This window comes from Pipistrellus hanaki, assembly GCF_964339955.1.
Source record: "Pipistrellus hanaki genome assembly, chromosome: 13".
Classification (NCBI taxonomy): domain Eukaryota; kingdom Metazoa; phylum Chordata; class Mammalia; order Chiroptera; family Vespertilionidae; genus Pipistrellus; species Pipistrellus hanaki.
Genome location: NC_140515.1, coordinates 57,225,588 through 57,244,674, shown reverse-complemented (window position 1 = coordinate 57,244,674; position 19,087 = coordinate 57,225,588). Strand labels below are relative to the sequence as shown.

The window sequence follows — 19,087 nt, the reverse complement described above, 5'->3', positions numbered from 1 at the left end:
GCAAACTCGTTAGTCCACAGAGCCACATATCAACAGGACGACAACTGACATTTCGAGAGCCACATTTTTTAAACTTAAACTTCTTCTAACGCAAGGTCTTCAGAATAGACTCGCCGAGGCCATGGTATTTTGTGGGAGAACCACACTCAAGGGGCCAAAGAGCCGCATGTGGTTGTAAGAGATTTTTACCACGCCATAAGGGATCTTGAGATTCCTTGGCGGGTGCTTAAGCCCCCAAACGTACTAGGTGACAGCACCCTCCTGCCCAGCCCTCTTTCCACACACACTGCTTCCCTCAAACATTCATTAACGGGCCCCAAAGCCGAGGGCCAGAGATCCTGAATCAATAACGTGACGACTTCAAGAAACAGTAAGGATCCTATCAGGATTGTTCACTGTATGACTTCGGTTTGGGGGAGGATCATTGGCTGGAGCCCCGAAACACCAGCAAACAACAAAACAGCAAACTGACCAACGCGCTCCTCAAACTGTGGTCATAACCAGGCCCAGCGGCCATTGCCATGGCGATGCAGGGGCACATGGACGCTGCCCAGGAGTCGCCAGCGGATGGTGCTGAGGACGGACACAGGCACCAGTTGGACACGGGACCCTTGTCAATACCGAGAGCCCTTGGTGCAAAGGTCAGCCAAGACCTCCTCACTCTATTACTTTGGTTTGGGGGAGGATCATTGGCTGGAGCCCCGGGAGGTCACGTGGCACTGGATCCCAAGGCCAAGCCTCTTGTTGTCGGAGCCAAGCATCGCCGCAACGGGCCTCGCCCCACGCTGTCAGCATCCCGACCACAGCCTTGGACGCACGCAGACAGGTGCTGGGCCCGCCCAAAGAGACCCAGTGATATGCTAGTCATCCACAGGTAGTGATTGGCAAGGTCGAGGACTGGCACTTTTATACACACAGATACACACACACATGTTACACATACTGGAGTCAAGCTATGTTATTGGTGAAAAGATAACATCACTAATAGTAAGGAGACTTGGATTTTAGTCCTGAATTGCAAGCCATTTTGCAGTGATGGATTATTTCAAGGGCGTGAGAGAGTGGCCGTGTCTGCAGGTAGTTGTCCCAGCACATGCCCTGCTTGTGCTGCAAGGCTGATGTTAAACTGATGTGTGTCTACGCAAGCAGATGTGGGAAAACGTGCTCGGAGTGACCTGCCAACGGAATGGGGCGTGTGAACGCATTCATTGTTTATCTGCTGCCCAATATCAGCTCACGCTCTTTACCACTCGACGTGGCGGTGGTGGTGGGGGAAGAGGGGGGGAAAGGGGCCACTTTCTAGTAGGTGCCATCCCTCAGTCACCGCTTTTGGGTCCAGCTTCCAATCGCCCCTTATGGCTCACTTCTGGCTTCCTTGCTTCTATTTTATTGGAGCAGCTGGGGGTGGGGTGGGGGGTAAACCTTTCCATCTGCCTGTCATTTGCCCGAGGATGTCCTGTCATGCTGTCACCTCCAGGCTCCCTGTGGCTCCAGTGCAACCCACGGCCACTGCCAGACAGGACTGGGAAGGGCAGCTCTGACTCACTCTCCTTCCCACGCAGCCCTCCCCGAGCCCCACTGCCTCCTACATGGAGTAAAATGCTTCTAGCTGGCAGCCGAGTCCTTCCAAAGGAGCTGGCCTCGGCGTTCCACCTACTCCCCAGGTAACTCCACGTTCTGGGCGGTGTTCCCCACGCCAGGCCTGCAGAACTCTCGGGCACGGCAGACCTGATGGATTTATTCACACAACACACACTCCCTCAGGGGTCACCTTGAGATGCAAAGAGAAGGCACCCTGGCCAGGCTCTGCCCACCTTGTCTGGGCTTTGAGAAGAGGGCTCAGTTTTTACATTTTGTGTGTGTGTGTGTGTGTGTGTGTGTGTGTGTATGATTGGCACGTCTCAGCAAAACTGTATTTTAAGTAAGGTTCATAATGCGAAGCAGGATACCTTAATGTGGAGCAAGAAAACAGTCACGGGTCCGAAAGGAAAACAGGATTATGATCTACAAAATTCCATGAGAAAATTCTGAAGAGGAAAGTTCATAGCAAAACAAGCCTGCCTGAAGAAACAAGAAAAAAAACTCAGATAACCTGACTTTCAACCTAAAGGAACTAGAAAGAGAAGAACACGCAAAACCCAAAGTCAGTAAGAGGAGGAAAATGATAAAGATCACAGTGGAAATAAACGAAATAGACACTGAGAAGACAATACACATTTTTAAGGAAAATAAGAGCTGGTTCTTTGAAAAGGCAAGGAAAATGGACAAACTGGTAGCCAGACTCACTAAGAAAAGCGAGAGAGAAAGGGCTCAAAAACCACAACAAAATAAAAAATCAAAAGAGAAGAAGTTACAACGGATACAACAGAAATACAAATCGTGAGAGAGGGCCAGTTAGCTCAGGAGAAGTGGGCCGATTCCGAGATGCATACAGTCTTCCAAGAGTGAAACGTGAAAACACACACACACACACACACTCACACACACAGAGAACATCTGAGCAGGCACGAATGACTGGAAGTGAAGTTAACTCATTAAAGAAACACCTCCCAACACACCAGCGTCCAGGACCAGATGGCTTCACAGGCGAATTCTACAAACGATCCAAGGCGGAATGCCTCTTCTGCTCGGACTCTTCCAAAAATCCTGACAAGGGAAAGCTTCCAGACTCATGTTACAGCCCCGTGCTCCCCTAATACCAAAGCCAGGCAAGGACGCCACAGGAAAAAAGGAAATCACAGGCTGAGTTTGGGATACACATAGATGCACAAGGACTACACCCCACCGTCAGTTATAAAGTCGGTCACGGGATGTACCGTACAGCCTGGGGGACCATGGCCCGTGGCCGGGCCTGGTGGCAGATGGCCACTGGCCGTAGTGGGTGATTATCCTGCAATGTCTACACATGCTGAATCTCCGTAGTGTGCATCAGAAGCTAATATAATGTTGTGCGCCAGCAAATCGTCATTAATTTCTGCTTTTCACAGCCTCATCAACATCTCTCTTATTACTTCCAGAGTGGCAATTTCTGGGCAACAAGAGCATAAAAAGAAATATTCAGCTGGAGTGCATTCACAGGAATGATGATAAATTTTGAGTAAATGGTAGAAAATGCCAATGAAACTATAATTATTTATATTTTGAAAAGACTGAAGCAGCCACTGAGCAAGCTTTTTTTAAAAAAATATTTTATTGATTTTTCACTGAGAGGAAGGGAGAGGGATAGAGAGCTAGAAACATCGATGAGAGAGAAACATCGACCAGCTGCCTCCTGTACACCCCCTACTGGGGATGTCCCTGCAACCAATGTACATGCCCTTGACCGGAATCGAACCTGGGACCTTTCAGTCTGCAGACTGATACTCTATCACCAGAGCCAAACCGGTTTCGGCTGAGCAAACTTTTGAGCAATCGTGCCCGTGCCCACAGAAGTCACCGATACACAGCCTCTTCCCGGGCTACTAAACAACGTGACACCCCCTTCACTGGGAGATGTGACCAAAGCTCACACACCTGACATCTACATTCGGCGCACGAATTAACTCTCAATCAAATGTGCCAAGAAATTAGAAGTCTTCATTGTAATAACGCAAGGCGTCTTTTCCCGAGTCTGCCCTGCCCTGGTGGCACCAACGCAGAGAGAAACAAGTCACCAAAGCTGGGCCTGGGGGTCTATCAGAAAGGGATTTGTCTTGCTCAGCCAGTGTTGCTCAGTAGTTGAGCATCAACCTCTGAACCAGGAGGTCACAGTTCGATTCCCGGTCAGGGCACATGCCTGGGTTTCGGGACAATCCCCAGCAGGGGGCATGCAGGAGGCAGCCGATCCATGATTCTCTCTCATCATTGATGTTTTTCTCTTTCCCTCTCCCTTCATCTCTGAAATCAATTAAAATATATGAATAACAACAGCAACAACAAAAGATAAAAGAAAGAAGCGAAAAGAAAGAAAGGGACCTGTCCTTCCCCAAAGAGAAGTACTTTGCCTTCTTACTCGGACATTTAAAAACGGAAGCTGTGCACTGACCGCAGCGGCCAAGCTGCGCTGTGGCTGACGGGACCGGATGGGAGCTCCTTCCTCCCGAGTCTGTCCTCTGGGCTCCCTTCTCAGCGCTACTCCTTCAGTCCGTTCTCACGGGAACCGGTCCTGTTCTAAGGGCTGCACACGGGGGTGGGGCGGAGTCCCAAGGAGACCATGCCTGTTACCCACCTCCCAAGGGGGACCTGGGCGGCATTAAATACTGTCCTGGTGCTTTGTTTTGTTTCTGTTTGTTTTCCTTGGTGTTTTGTTTTACTGTATTTATTTCTTTATTTCTCTCTCTCTCTTTCTTTACTTAAATATATATTTTATTGATTTTTTTACAGAGAGGAAGAGAGAGGGATAGAGAGCTAGAAACATCGATGAGAGAGAGTCATCGATCAGCTGCCTCTTGTACACCCCCTACTGGGGATGTGCCAGCAACCAAGGTACATGCCCTTAACCTGAATCGAACCCAGGACCTTTCAGTCTGCAGACAGACGCTCTATCCACTGAGCCACACCGGTTTCGGCTTGTTTTACTGCATTTAGTGCTGGCTGGGGCAGGGCGGAGGAGGGGTCCTCCCAGGCGCTTTGCGATCTTGGCCAAATCAACCAACAGAACCTTTGGTTCCCTCACAGGTAAGGAAGGCCCGACCCTCTCCTTGGACGAGGCCCGATGGCCAATGAAGAACGTGCTCGTGAGAACGATGTGCACACGAGGAAACGCCAAGTGTCAGGGGGTCAGAGGTCGTCCTGGGACAATGGCAGCAAAGGCGTCAACTTGACTGGGGCGCTGCCGACAGGCTCCGCCTGCAGAGGGCTGGGCTGGACCACGGGCGCCCCGGGTGGGCCTCAGAGCCAAAGGGGCCCTACGTGCTGTGGGGTGACTGTTGGGTGACTGTCGCGGCACCAGCCTGAGTGCTGAGACCCCCCCGTGGCAGACGGCAGGGTGCTCCCCCGCACGGGGGCTGGGACGGGCGAGGAGAGAACCCCCGGCCACGCACGGATGCGAGGCCTCGCTCCCCACCGCGCTCGGGCAAAATGAATATTCCTTTGCCTTGTTCCGTGTGTTGTCGTGAAGGCTAAATTAAATAATGCGCTCGAGAAATCACAGGGCCGCATCCTGCAGAGGGGATTAATATTGTTACGGGATAGAAATTACAGGCGCAGCCATGCCTCGCCCGACATGGCCTCCTTCACGCGGGGGGAGTGGAGCTAATGGCCTCCCACGGCGGCGCCGAGACAAGACGGCACCGAGCTCTGAAGGGGCATCCGCGGCGGGCACGCACCCACCGGCGCTGCCGCGGTCGCCTGTCGCTCTCCATCGACGACGCGTCGGACAGATGTTCAATAATTGACGCGGCTTATCTGCCGCTCGCAGGCTCCCTGCCCACCCGCGTGCCAACATTTCCAGTCGCTATAGCAACTGTAAACATTAATGATTATTCTAACATGCCAGGGGGATTTAAACACATTCTAAACTTAAGAAAAAAAAATCCCTCGGGGTGTGTGTGGGGGGGATCTATCCATCTCCGGGAAGATGGAGAAATATTTACATTTCCTAGTGAAGTCCTCAGTTATTGCATTGACTAGAGCTAAATACACAGACCCATTTCTTCAGTTTCACGGAGGCAGCTGTGGGTTGAGGGCTCAGTCCCCAGTGTGGGGCATGCAGGAGGCAGCTTATCAATGATTCTCTCTCATTATTGATGTCTCTATCTCTCTCTCCTTCTCCCTTCCTCCCTGAAATCAATAAAAATATTAAAAAGAAACCCAAAACCCCAAAAACCCCAAATGGTTCCCCTGGCCCTTCCCCGGCCCTGCAGCGGCCCCGCCACGCCCTCTGGGCATCTGCTTCGCTGCTCCTTCCTCGGGTGCCTACCAGCCTCAGTCCGACTGAGAGCACTAAGACCTGCCTGCCGCTGGCTGTGTGACTGGGGCAAGTCACCCCATCGCTCTGGGCTGTTTAGAGTTAACTCTGCCTGTGGGAGTGGGGGGTCAGGTGGGGTGGTGCTCCCTGGGGGCGGCTCTGCAGCTGGTTCCTGCTGACGGAGGAGCTGGGGTTCAGGAGAGAGGCTGAGAGGGAAGAAGGAAGGTCCCTCTGAACAGAGGCTCTGAGCCCGGCGTCACTCTCACCGCAGCCGCTCAGCGCCGGGTGCCAGCACGCTGTGAGCTCGCACGCACAGACACAGTGAGAGGGAGCCGCCAAGAGCCTGGCCATTCTGCGAGGAAGGTGTGGGGACCAGCTCGGCGCTGTCTCCGCCAGCTCCTCACACAGAGAGGGCCCATCCTGACGGGTCACCTCTGCCCCCAGGGACCAGCAGACACAGGTCCCAGATTGCCAGGAGAACACTGATGAGCTGACCCTGTTTGATGACGCTCGACCCCACCTGCCCTGCTCCACCTGGGGCAGGGGTTCGGACCTTCTCCGCTCTCCATCGGCGTCCGACCTGAGCCCTGGAGCCCCGCTGGCCTCGCTCCTCAGCTGACGGTGCTCGGGGCTAATTGCACAGGCCCTGGCTGATCTTCAACGGGACGAGCCGAGGCCACGGGTCAGCCATCTGAAGGCACCGACACCCTTATGATCTCTCAGATGCCTGCCTTTTCTCTCCGGAATATGACACGAAGCTGAGAAAAGGCAGGGCTCAGCGTAAGGTGGAGGGCAGAGGACAACGGCCGGCAGAGCACCCATGGCCGCGGCCACCACCTAAGACGAAGCCACAGTGTCTCCGGTTGGACCACTGCTGCCTCTTTCTCGGTCTCTCCTGCTGGGCTGCAGGCTCCTCAAAGACATCTTTTCCGCTATCCACAGAATCACCTGCAACCTGTAACGGCTCATGTTAATGAACAGGCCCCTGAGGACGGCCTTCGCAGCGCTCGGCCAGAAGGGAAGGTGTTGGATGAAGTCTCCATACTTCCCCTTCACTAAGATGTTCTAGGGGAAGTGGGGGTGGGGAGCTAGGGTCTGTATTTTGTTGTCATTGTTACTGTTTCCGTTGAATAAAAAACAGCCCCTCTGTGTTTCCATCGGGTATTTCAAGGTGACCCGTTAACCCCTCAGCTGTGCACACCTCTGCTCAGCGGCCCTCTGGCCACAGGACAGATCTCCTCCATGGACTCCCCTCTGCGGGACATTTCCTCCGTGGGACATTTAACACTGTGGCCACGGGGGAATGGGATCACCAAGGGGCAGCATGTCCCATGACCTCCAGGCCAGCCAGGCTCCTCCCATTCCTCTCCGTCCCTCACAGACTCACTTTCCCCACAACACAGAGCCCCGTCCCGCAAAAAAAGGGGCAACGATTTCTTCCCAAAGGACCGAGCAGATACCAAGTCTCTGGGCTACTGGTCACGGGCAGACTGGATGCTGGAGCCAGCCTGGGCGGGGATGAGTCCCGTTCTTCATTGCTGGCTTCCGGATGGGCCCTTGGACTTGGCCTCGATAAGACTCATTCTTCAGGCATTGTTCAGCTAGACCATCAGATGTTCCTAATCATCATTTGCATTATTCCACTTTCTTTCCTGTTTCTGGTTCCCTTGGATTGGGAGTGCCTTGGTAACTACTTTCTAAGAGCTCACATACATCAAAAGACCTCAGCCATGGGTCATGCATTGCACAAGAAACGCCATGTTCTTTGTTGTTATTACACGGGGGTGCTTTGTTTGTGGGCTGTACAGAAGCTGTGCATTGCAATAAACTCAGGTCCCGTTTGAAAAGCAAAAAGAGTAGGATGAAATTGTAGCAGGAATAGAAAAAGCAAAATTAAACCGAATTCTCTTTCAGCTGTAAGTAATCTGAGACCACACCGCATTGCCTTGGTGCCGATGGTAGAGCGGGCAAAATGGAAGCATCTAGGTGAGTGTAGGACATGCGATGTTCCATGGGAAGCAATTCCAATGAAGGTGATGGCGATCCTGCCTATGGCCAGTGTGTGTGTGTGTGTGTGTGTGTGTGTGTGTGTGTGTGTGTCTACACCCTCCACTAACAGGCCCCTGCTCCGAAAAGCCAGACCAACGTCAAATCCACCCAGATGTCTCTCCTGAACTCAGATTGCATGGGGAAGGCACACGAATGTCGGTATCTGGGTCTGAATTCTAAGGGTCAGCATCCCTCGTAGTATCTTTGTTGGGAAATTGTCCAATGATGAGATCGGCATCAACAGCTCATGGTTTGGAAAGACCATGGATGGTCTGACTCCCCTCTGGCTTCATGTGACAAAGCAGAACAGGAACTCTGAGGGAGGTGAAGGGCTCTCTACCTCCTGCACGCCCCCTACTGGGGATCAAGCCTGCAACCCGGGCATGTGCCCTGATGGGGAATCGAACCCTGACCTCCTGGCTCATAGGTAACACTCAGCTACAGAGCCACGCCAGCTGGGCCCTGTTTCTGTCCTGATTGCCTTTTTTTCTGTCTTTCTTCATTTCTTCCTTCCTTCCTTCCTTCCTTCCTTCCTTCCTTCCTTCCTTCCTTCCTTCCTTTCTTTCTTTCTTTCTTTCTTTCTTTCTTTCTTTTCCAAAGAGGAAAAGAGAGGAATAGAGAGCTAGAAACATCGATGAGAGAAAAACATTGACCAGCTGCCTCTTGCACACCCCCTACCTGGGATATGCCCATACATGCCTTTGACTGGAATCGAACCTGGGACCCTTGAGTCTGCAGACTGATGCTCTATTCACTGAGCCAAACTGGTTTCAGCTCTGTTCTTTCTTTTGCCATCCGCATCTAAAGGGAACTCACAAACAACCCAACCAAGATCTCAACAGCAATTTTTGACTAAACTCAGATAATTATTTTCTACCAATTAATTGGAAACATGTTCAGCTGTCTGTGTTAGGACAGCTCTTTTGCAGATAGGTGAGGAAATAACACTTTCAAACTTGCTGTGCTTTGTCTCCAGGGAGCCAACGTCGCTGCCAGAACTCTGCGTCTTACATAACCTCGGGGCGTGGGCTGCTGGGTTTGATCCGGCTGTGGGCTGTCACGGGGCTGGAGAAAGCCAGCCATCAGTGTGGCATCCATCACGCCGTGTTTCCGGGAACTTCGCTGGGGAGGGCCATCGCCTGCTCTGGTTTGGAGGAGCCCGAGGTACAGGTGCCAGCTGCCTTTTATCATGCCCCCCCCCCTCTCCTGCCATCCACAGCATCCTGGCACCTGAAAGGAACAGCGTCTGGTGGGCAGGGCGCCCACGGCTTCCGGCAGGCGGTCCATTATTCATGGAGAGTCACGGGGAGCTATGTGCGGATGTCAGCTCTCCCAACGCCCAGGGCGCCCCCGGGGACGAGGCTGACAGGGCTGGGGCAGACTCCGCAGGCCTCATTAGTGGCTCCCAGGGCCGCCCCGGAGTGATGAAGAGGCAGTGGCATCCCAGGGTCAGCACCCTGGACACTTCCAATTATTTATTTCCTCTTGCAAGACACAGGGTGTGGACGGCACATCCTTTCTACTAACTCACAGCTTCCACATTCCTCACACTCGCCGTCCACAGAAGCTGCTCACTCCTCCACGAACTGAACCCGGCTGCTTCTGCTAAGACAGGCCGCGGGGGAGAGGCAGGTGTTGACTGCGGGGTCACAGTGTCCAGAAGAGCCCTTGACGTGCTTGTGCGCCGTTTGAAAGACATGACCTCACACACAGCAAAGGGGCGAGTTGTAGAGCTGGGGTGACGGAGGATTAGCTTGGTCCTACCCTGTCTTATTCATCCCCATTCTGGAAGTTCCACAGAGCCACACGCATGCCGCTGGGCTGGAGCTTTAGGGGTGGACCCTGCCATTCAGAGCGGAGAGGCCGCGTGCTGGGCAGGGGACCGCCTCCCATGGCGGCTGTGCAGGGACGGGCCTCGTGGCCGGAGCACGGACAGGCAGGCGCTTCCCGCTCACTGTCCTCGGCCCCATGCCTCGGGAGGGCACGCAGGCTCGGCCCTCCTGCCATCGCAAGGCCGCGACATCATGAGATGACCGCACTCACTGCATTGCTGATGCTACATGACTGCTGCAGGGCATGTGGATTTGGGGGGACTGACACGAGGTGTGCCATGGGAAGCAGGGTGGCAGGGTGCCCGCTGAATAACACAACACAACACAACACAACACAACACAACACGCCAGGCTTCAGATCGCGGCCTATGGCAGGTGCGGGCCACTGACAGGCCACCCTCTGCCCGTGTTTCTCCGGTTGATGGGTTGATGTTTAGTGACAAACGCCACATCTATGCTGCAGGAAGGAGTGCAGGGATGGAAACAGAAGCTTGAATGTCAAGTTCATTAATCCAAAAATGGGCGAGCCTGTGTAGCGTAGTGTGACCCCCTCTCCCAAGCCGTTCTCGGACCCGGGCTCAGAGCCCTCGGGGATGTGGTGTGGAGGCGGATGCTTTTCCATCCCCCGCAGAAAGCCACTGCCCAGTGCAGCCCAGTGCAGCCCAGTGCAGGCCGGGCCTCTGCCCGGGCAGCTCAGAGGGTTTCTTACAGATCCCACGGCACCTGGAGAAAGTCCCTCTCCACCAGCCCCAGCTCCGTCCACGATAACCAGTCTATTCCGGTTTCTGCATGTTCCGGGCTCAGCGCTGCTATTTACACATTTTCAGCGGACGGCTCATTTCGTCCAGATGTTCAAGCGATCGGAGCGGGACGGAGCTTTCTCTCCCGATTTTAAATCTTCTGTGCAGAGCGATGTGCTCTCTCCAATTCTAATTCCGAGCGTTTGTTTCTCTCTCGTTCGCTCTCCATTGGATTCGGAGGGGCATGCGCTTGCCTTTTCTCTCTGCAAACTCTCGGTGTGGCCTGTGCCTGCCTGCGGCGTGTTGTTGCAGCAGCCGGAACGGACAGAGACAGGCTCCTGCCACCATCTCCCAGTCCCACCCACTTGTCCGGTCTGGTTAGGACTTTGCATCTTTCTCGAACCCATGCAACGTGGCCCTCCACCCCCACCAAGTCCCACCTCGCAATGGCTAATTTCTGTTCAGGAAAACACCTGCCTCTTTAAGAACACCTCAGAGCCTCCTCACTGCCTACCGCCAGGCGTACAGGGTCCCTTCTCCCTGCCCGGCCCAGGGCCCTGACCCTGGCCCCTCCCTCCTGGCCAGACAGCCTCCCCACTCAGGCCCCGGGGACTCTGGTTCCGCCTGAGATACTGTCCCTCGTTCCTACACCCTCACTCTCCCCTCCTTCAAACCCAAGCTCCAGAGCTGCTTTTCAAACTCTGGTTTCTCTTTTCAAAAGGCAAACCTGTGTTCGCACAAAATGATGAGAACTGGGCCGAGCACCCACCCCCGGGGCAGCCTGGCTTCCCAGGCGGCTCCTAGGCGGGCGCTGGGTCGAGGGGATGAGAAACCGGACGAAGTCACTGGGCTTTGCGGACCAAAGCCCACCTTCCAAACGCCTCCTCCTTTTGATGCTCGTGTGTCTGGCCCTTCCTCTGACTGATCTCCCATCCTGAGGATCAAGCCTGAAGATAATCTCTTCAATTTCCCCTGATGTTTAAAAAGAAAACCCATGCCCCACTCGGGCTGAAATCCAGCCTCAAACACTCAGGCAGTCCTGTCGCTGAATCAAGCACCAGGTCATTCCCAGGAGACCATCGCTCTGAGGGCCATGGCTAAGGAACTACAATCCGTGGCTGAGCTGCCCCCCAGAAGCAAAACAGGAAGGGAAGAGAGAGAAGAAGAATTTCTCGAAGTTTATTTCTGCTGTTTCTTTTTAAAAACTTAATTAAATGAGCTTCTTTGTTCGACTTGGACACAAAGACATTTAGTGCATAGATGTTTACCAGGTGGCTGAGTCCAGTGCTAAGCTGTGGCCTGCGACATGCCATAAATCCAAAACCAGAGCGGCCAGAGGAAAAGGAGAATTCGGGCAGAAAGCACATGGCTGCACGCAAAGTGGGGGGGGGGGGGAGGGGGGGAGGGTTTCCCTACTCAGAATCAGATGGGCAAGTGTCCATCCAGGCTCAGTCATGAAATTGGGGCTGGAGTATGGGGAGCCGGCACAGCCATGGTATGCACAGCCTCACGGCGCCTTATGTGCAGTCCTGGGTGGCCCCACCCTCGTTTCTGGGCCAGGCAGCAGGATTCGAATTCCAACCCACACAGACAGGGTCCCTTCCCTGAGCCCGGTGATAGGGTGGGACTTGTGCGCCGTCTGATGCTTTCCTACCCGAAGGTGGGAGGGAGGCGTGGGCAGCACTGCCCCGGGCCCCGCGGCGCTCTGGGGATCTCTGCGGATGACACTGTCCCCTCTGGTGCCGGGAGGGGGACCACCGGCCAGACAGAGCGAGGCATGGCAGGCACCGGGCACCGGCACCGGGCACCGGGCGGGCACTACTCACCTCCGGAGTGGGCGGGCGGCCCGCACAGCAGCACCATGCCCTGGCCCTGGCGGACAGACACCGTGCTCCTCGCTCTCGTCTGGAAGTTCTCGAGATCTGGGGGGAGGAAGAGAAGAAAGGGGTTCACACGGAAGTCCCAGACGCCCCGGGAGCGTGCCGAAACCCAGCCTCAGGCGCCCGCACGGGCGGCTCATCCGGTGAGCCTCTCATCATGAGTGCTGTCGTGTTCCCCGATTCCATGTCCACGCTGCAGGGCAGCCCTCGTCACAGGGCCCAGTGAGATGCAAAGCACTTAACATGAAATGAGAACTTTAAAAAAAAAATATATATATATATATATATTTTATTGATTTTTCACAGAGGGGAAGGGAGAGAGCTAGAGAGCTAGAAACGTCGATGAGAAACATCGACCAGCTGCCTCTTGCACACCCCCTACCGGGGATGTGCCCGCAACCAACGAACATGCCCCTGACCGGAATCGAACCTGGGACCTTTCAGTCCTCAGACTGACGCTCTACCACTGAGCCAAACTGGTTTCGGCGGAAATGGGAACTTTAATACACATATTTATTGATTTCCGAGGAGAATGAAGAGGGAGAGAGAACCATGCATGATGAGAGAGAATCATGGCTCGGCTGCCTCCTGCACGCCCCCTCCTGGGGATCGAGCCCGCCACCCGGGCACGTGCCCTGACCGGGAATGCCCATAGGCGGACACTGGGCCGTGGGCTCCCGGCTGGGCCCGGGTGGATTCTGGGTGTGCAGAGGTGCTGTCCCGACTCCGCTAAGAGGATGCCTCCTCCCCCCTCCCCCCCCCGCCAGGGAGGCCACGTCGGGTAGAGAGAAGCTACTACCCTGTTTCCCCAAAAATAAGACAGTGTCTTATATTAACTTTTTTTCCCAAAGTTGCGCTAGGTCTTATTTTCGGAGGATGTCTTATTTTCGGGGAAACATGGTACAAGCCCTGAATCACAGTTGGAGACCCTCAGTGACCAGTTGCCACTACAAATGAGTTAACGTAAGAAAGACGTCGAATGATGCCATGTTATCGTTTAAAGATCCGTTTTCATTCCATCCTCTTAGATGTAAATGGGCCCATGGAGTATTGAAGTGCCTTCCATTTCTGTTGTCTGAGCTACTTGATGCCATGCTCTTCTCTCCAGCTGGAGGTGGGTTCCCAGCCCGGTGTTTGTGTGTGGGCGATTCATGTTCCATTTGACAGACAGGAGGAGGGGGGGTCCCCAGGCACCCGTCAGAGGCTGTGTTGTGAGCGATGGAGCAGACCTGGGCACGGCGGCGACCAAGGGGGTGCCTCCACATGCAGGGTTGGCACGGGGACAGTCCAGGATATTAAAGATCCACACACACACAGAGGCTTCATCACCAGCTTCGTGCGGACTTAAGCACATTTTAAGGTCATACAGTGATGTCTTCTCGAATGAAGTACTAGTACTTCATAGAACCCTCGCAGAACGCCCTCTGGCTGCTGCCGGGACTCTGACAGGTCCCACCTCATCCCAGGAGCCGGGAGACCCCAGAACTGAGTTCATACCCGTACTCGGCGCCACGCCAAACAGGGCTGCCGTCGGAATTCCACTTCGACGTAACGACCTGCTTTTTAGTCAGTGGGCCCCGGTGGGGGGAGGGAGGAGAGGGAAGGACTTGAGTTTCTCTCTTCTTTAAGGAGCCAGTTTCAGAAGCCTTCAAAAGGAGATGAAACCGGGGATTTTAAAAACGTGGTTACAGCATGAATTGTGTCAACGATTATCCCACAGCGTGACACTGGATAAGTCCGAACAGTCATTTCCGCACCCGGGGTCTTCAGTAAGCTTTCTGCTTCTGCACAGACATCCCCCCAATCCCCAGGGTCATGTGGAACGTGAGGAGCTGGGTGGTAACAGAGATCACATCTGATCCAGGCAAAACCCACCGTGGAAGAAAAGGAGAAATATCTGCCATGATTTAAAAAAATATATATATTCTTATTGATTTCAGAGAGGAAGGGAAAGGGAGAGAAACATCCATGATGAGAGAGAATCGTCCATCAGCTGCCTTCTGCACACCCCACACTGGGGATGGAGCCCACAGCCCAGGCCTGTGCCCTGACCGGGACCGGAGCCGTGGCCTCCTGGTTCATAGGTTGATGCTCAACCCCTGAGTGATGCCGGCCGTGCCGTGCCATGATGTTTAACAGTCCTGTTGAGCTTAAAAACTGGATTCCGGATTCTTCCGTTTTACGTTTTAAATCCACGCTGTTCTACAAGATGCGGGTCGTCAGAATCTATCACATTAATCTGGTATTTGAGGAAATATTTAGACACATTTCTCAGTTAATTGAAATAGATTCCAGATGGCAGAGCCTACCTACATGGGGACCAGGGAGACACATTAGGACGGATCTGTCTCATAATGCTCTCTGCCAGGTTCCGGGCCCGCTGCTGGCTGTGGGTAGGGCTTCCTTCTCTCCTAAATGAGAACACCTGTGCTTTGTTTTAAAATAAGAAGGATGGGAAAAGATTACATGAGGTGTTATTTGAAGCCTGGCTGGTGTGGCTCAGTGGTTGAGTGTCGGCCCGTGCACCAAGAAGTCCTGGATCGATTCCCAGTGGGGGCACATGCCCCGGTTGTGGGCTCGATTCCTAGCAGGGGGCATACAAGAGGCAGCTGTTCAATGATGTTTCTCTCTCATCGGTGTTTATCTCTCTATCCTTCCTCTATTTCTCTCTCAAATATAAAACCGATATTTTAAAAATATTTGAAAAACAGACCTTTCAGGCTACAAGGTTGCTGGTTAAAGTCTAACTGTCCCGCCCACTGGGGGAGGCGGGACTCCCTTGCCCGATCACATGCCAATCATTCTATTTAAAAAGGGCTCCAAGGAGCAGTGTGCTCCAGAGCGGGCTGACAGGCTAACCCAGACAGCAGAGCCAGGCATGGGCTAGGGGAGAGGTCACGTGATCAAAAGCCGTCCCTGCAGCTGTAACTCTCCACCGGATGCTAACTGCGGCCCCAATTTCCCACCCCCAGAACCCCGTGTGCTTGTGGGTATTTTTGGAAGCGTGTGCGCCCAGAGCCAGGCCTCCCCCAGTGATTCCCATACGTTGTTTTACTGAGAGCCACTTTATCTGGCAGCCTCGGTGCTGAGGATGCTCAGCAGGGATGCGCCTGGGGACTGAGACCTGGTGCAGATGGGGCTCTGGCACTGGGACCACAGTGCCAAGGGCAATAACAACTGGACTCACAATGAGCTGAGGTCACGGTGGGCGGCGCCAAGTCCTTTTCGTGCAGAATCTCCCAGTTCACAGCCTGCGGGCTAGCTGCAGCTCAGAGAGGCTCTGCCTGCAGTGAGGGCGAGGGCGCAGCCAGATCACCGCCACACCGTCTCTCCACAGCCTGGGCTCAGACCTGGGACACAGCGCTTCCGCAGACTCAGGGGAGCGGGTGGACTTTTCCCCCCAGAAACCACATGCCAAGGATGGCACACTTTTGTGGCGAATGTGTCTCATATCATTTTTTTTTTCTTGTGAAAAACCGCTGTCCTTTATTCTCCTGTGGGAAGTAGTACCAGAGTTTTTATTTAAATGAGCTTAGAAAATCGCTGTAATCCTCAGAGTGTGCGGCTCACGGATAACACAGAGGAAGGTTTAGCAGCTAAATTCCTGAGGGAGAAAAGTGCACAGAGGTCTGAAGGCTGCAATATGTGATAAATAATTTTTAGAAACTCTTCATATATGAAAACACCTGAATGCAGACTGTAGAGAATGTCAGAGAGAGGGGGACCACATTTTCTGTCTGGAACGTTATTAAATGTTCGGAGCTGAGGAAGGGGTAGCTTGCAATAAACACCTGGGTGTCGTCTAGAGAAAACGGAAGCATGAGGGACCAAGATAACTTCTGAGCAGTGATAACAATGGCTAAAGGAGTGACTTACTTAGCCCGTCACTGAGGGACCTCCCATCTCGCAGAAGAGCCTCAGGTCACCTGGGTGGGACCATCTGAAGAGGTGGGAGTTGGTGTTAAGATGGCCAGAGAAGCCGCCGGCATGGCTCAGTGGCTGAGTGTGACCTATGAACCAGGAGGTCACGGTTCGATTCCCTGTCAGGGCACATGCCAGATTGTGGGGCTCTATCCTCAGTAGGGGGCGTGCAGGAGGCAGTTGATCAATGATTCTCTCTCATCATTGATGATGTTTCTATCTCTCTCCTTCTCCCTTCCTCTCTAAGATAATATATATATATATATATATATATATATATATATGTGTGTGTGTTTTTGAAAAAAGCTGGCCAGGGGAGGGAGAAGAAAAGAGGAAACAGGATTTGAATCAAAAGCCTATGGCCATGCTAAAAATCAGATGTAAATACCCCCATTTATTTAAAGTCAGCGACCAAAATCTGATGCTAGCTGGCGGTTTGACATTGAAATGAAAGGCAAGCTCTTGCCTGGAGATATTTGCATACCAAGGAGCCTTATTACCATTCCTCAGCTAATGTACACGAACTTACAAATGACTGGGTCACAGAAATGGCTCGTGACCTTGGCCGATCACAGTCCCCACCGCCGAGGCTTTGGAATTCCCTGGAGCACTTACAGGGCCGCGCGGGAGCTCTCCAGGGTGCTGACCCCACCCCCCACAGATGTCCACTCTCCCACCCTCTTTACTCAGCACAGACAAAGCCCCGGCTTTCAGAACCGCCTTTTCCAAACCACCGAGGGCTGCAAAGACGCCACCTTGCCCTCAGTCATTTCCGCGAAGGGGACATCCATTCAGTCGGAACGCTTCCTGGGAGCAGGTCCATCAGAGCGGCATAAATTACGTGGGAGTGAGTTTTGATCAACCCGAAAAGAGACGAAGGAAGAATGCAAGTTCCGAAGGAACAGGGAGGGAACGCAGGGCCGAGACAGTTGGAGAGAGGATTAATGGCGGAGCCCGCTGCGGCGCCTGATGTTTATTCATAGGCGATCCTCACTCACGGTTCCCTCTGCGCTGGAGGCCTGAGCGGGGAGCAGGGAGCAGCGGGAGGGGGCCAGGTGTGCAGAGATGCGGACGGATCTGCCGGGTCAGCGTTCCTGCGTTTAGCAGAGCGGAGGGGGCGGGGGACTCCCCGTGTCTTCTGTTCGCATTACTCCACACTTTTCCTTCCAGCAACACGCCGGGGCGAGACTCAAAATAGCATCACCGAGGTGCCGCCAACGGAGGCTGCTGAGGCTGCACTGGGAATTCAATCCTCTTGTAACTATTCGCTCCCATGTTCCGTGTGTCCAGCCACTCACTCTCACAGCCACCCTCCAGGTAAGTCCTGTTACTAATCTCATTGTCTGAAAAGGAACACTGCACGCCCCAGACCCCAGAGCCCTGGTGCCTCTGACCCAGCAGTCCACGCACCCCCATCTCTTCGACACGGGATCAAATCTTACCCATAACCCCACGCAGCGCCCTATCTGACCATCTGAGACACTCGGTTCTCAGCCCTCTCCTCCCACCCGGAACCCTGCCCCCGGAACACAAACAGGACACTACCTCCCGCCCAAGGGCCCGGCTGGTCCCCGCCAGCAGGGCTGCTCCGAGCTCATCGGCGATTCACCCCCACTGGCTGTTCCCTCCCACGGAGGATTCGGACCCTCGAGGGACTGGTGGTCACTGCAGTTTGACGGAAACATGCGATTCTTCGCTGTGACAATGGCCTGCACAGCCTCCTGCCCTCGGAAGACGAAGATTCGCTGTGATTCGTCGCAGGGACCTACTGAGAAAGGGGCAGCCCGGGGCCGAGCAGACTGATGCGAGCTGCACCAGAATAAACGTCCTCCGAAGAAACTCTGAACAGGCGCGGATCGAGGGTCCGTCACAAAGTCAGCGACCTACAGGGACGGCCCAGGGAGCGTATGAGGACACGGAGACGCACGGGCCACGGATGGGGACCGCAAATCCGCCAGCTACTGGTCAGGGAAACCCGCCTTAAAGGGAAAGAAACCGCTTTGTCACCAGCATTCTTTTTCATTTCTTTTCTTTGGTTGATTGTCCTGGCCAGAGTCTGGGACTCGCGGCTCACCGTGGGGTCTGCCCACCTGTGGGGACAAAATCTTGAATGTAGAGAGGCAGTTTCTTACGTCCTGCGCCGAATGGAAACCAGGCAGAGGCTCCTGGAGTTAAACTTTCGATTTTTTTATTTGAAGATTTTTTTATTAATTTTTGAGAGAGAGAGAGAGAGAGAGAGAGAGAGAGAGGGAGAGAGATCAATATGAGAGTGAAACATTGACTGGCTGCCTCTTGCACACCCCCAACTGGATATCAAGCTGGCAACCTGGGCGTGTGCGGGACCGGGAATCGAACCGTGACCCTTCAGTGCATGGGACACGCCCAACCGCCCGAGTCCTGGGCCAGGGCTGACCTCTCTCTTCAGGACGGCACTGGGGGTGCTGGGTGCTCAGCTCGCTGTGTGCGGGTTACAGCTTTTCAAGGGCATGAAACCGGAGCTCCGTCTGGATGAAATTCCCAGATGATGAGCAGCTGTTATTTATGCTCCATTTAAGTTGTTTGGGCAACTCCAACCATATATTTTTATCTCATTTAATTGCAGTTTTGGAAATAAAGCCATCATCAGACAGACGTGCAGGCGCTGTGTTCTCTCATTATCCCTTTAGGCTTCCTGTGGCGGAGTCTCACCGGCCGTCTCCGCGAAGAGAAGTCAGAGAGAAGACTGAAACACGGGCGTGCCTGCTGCTTTCTGAGGGAGCGCACTGACCACCAGGGGGC

At 53.8% G+C, this 19,087-nt stretch overlaps 1 protein-coding gene across 8 annotated transcripts in view; it reads right to left on the bottom strand.

Moving 5' to 3' along the window:
* CNTN4 (contactin 4) overlaps positions 1 to 19,087 on the bottom strand; it is a 315,102-nt gene that overhangs the window by 55,146 nt on the left and 240,869 nt on the right. For all 8 annotated transcript variants that reach the window (XM_084902270.1, XM_084902274.1, XM_084902275.1 and 5 more), the window contains one exon: positions 12,335 to 12,430. In XM_084902270.1, the coding sequence (XP_084758396.1) occupies positions 12,335 to 12,430 (96 nt within the window). The remainder of the gene's footprint in view (positions 1 to 12,334; positions 12,431 to 19,087) is intronic.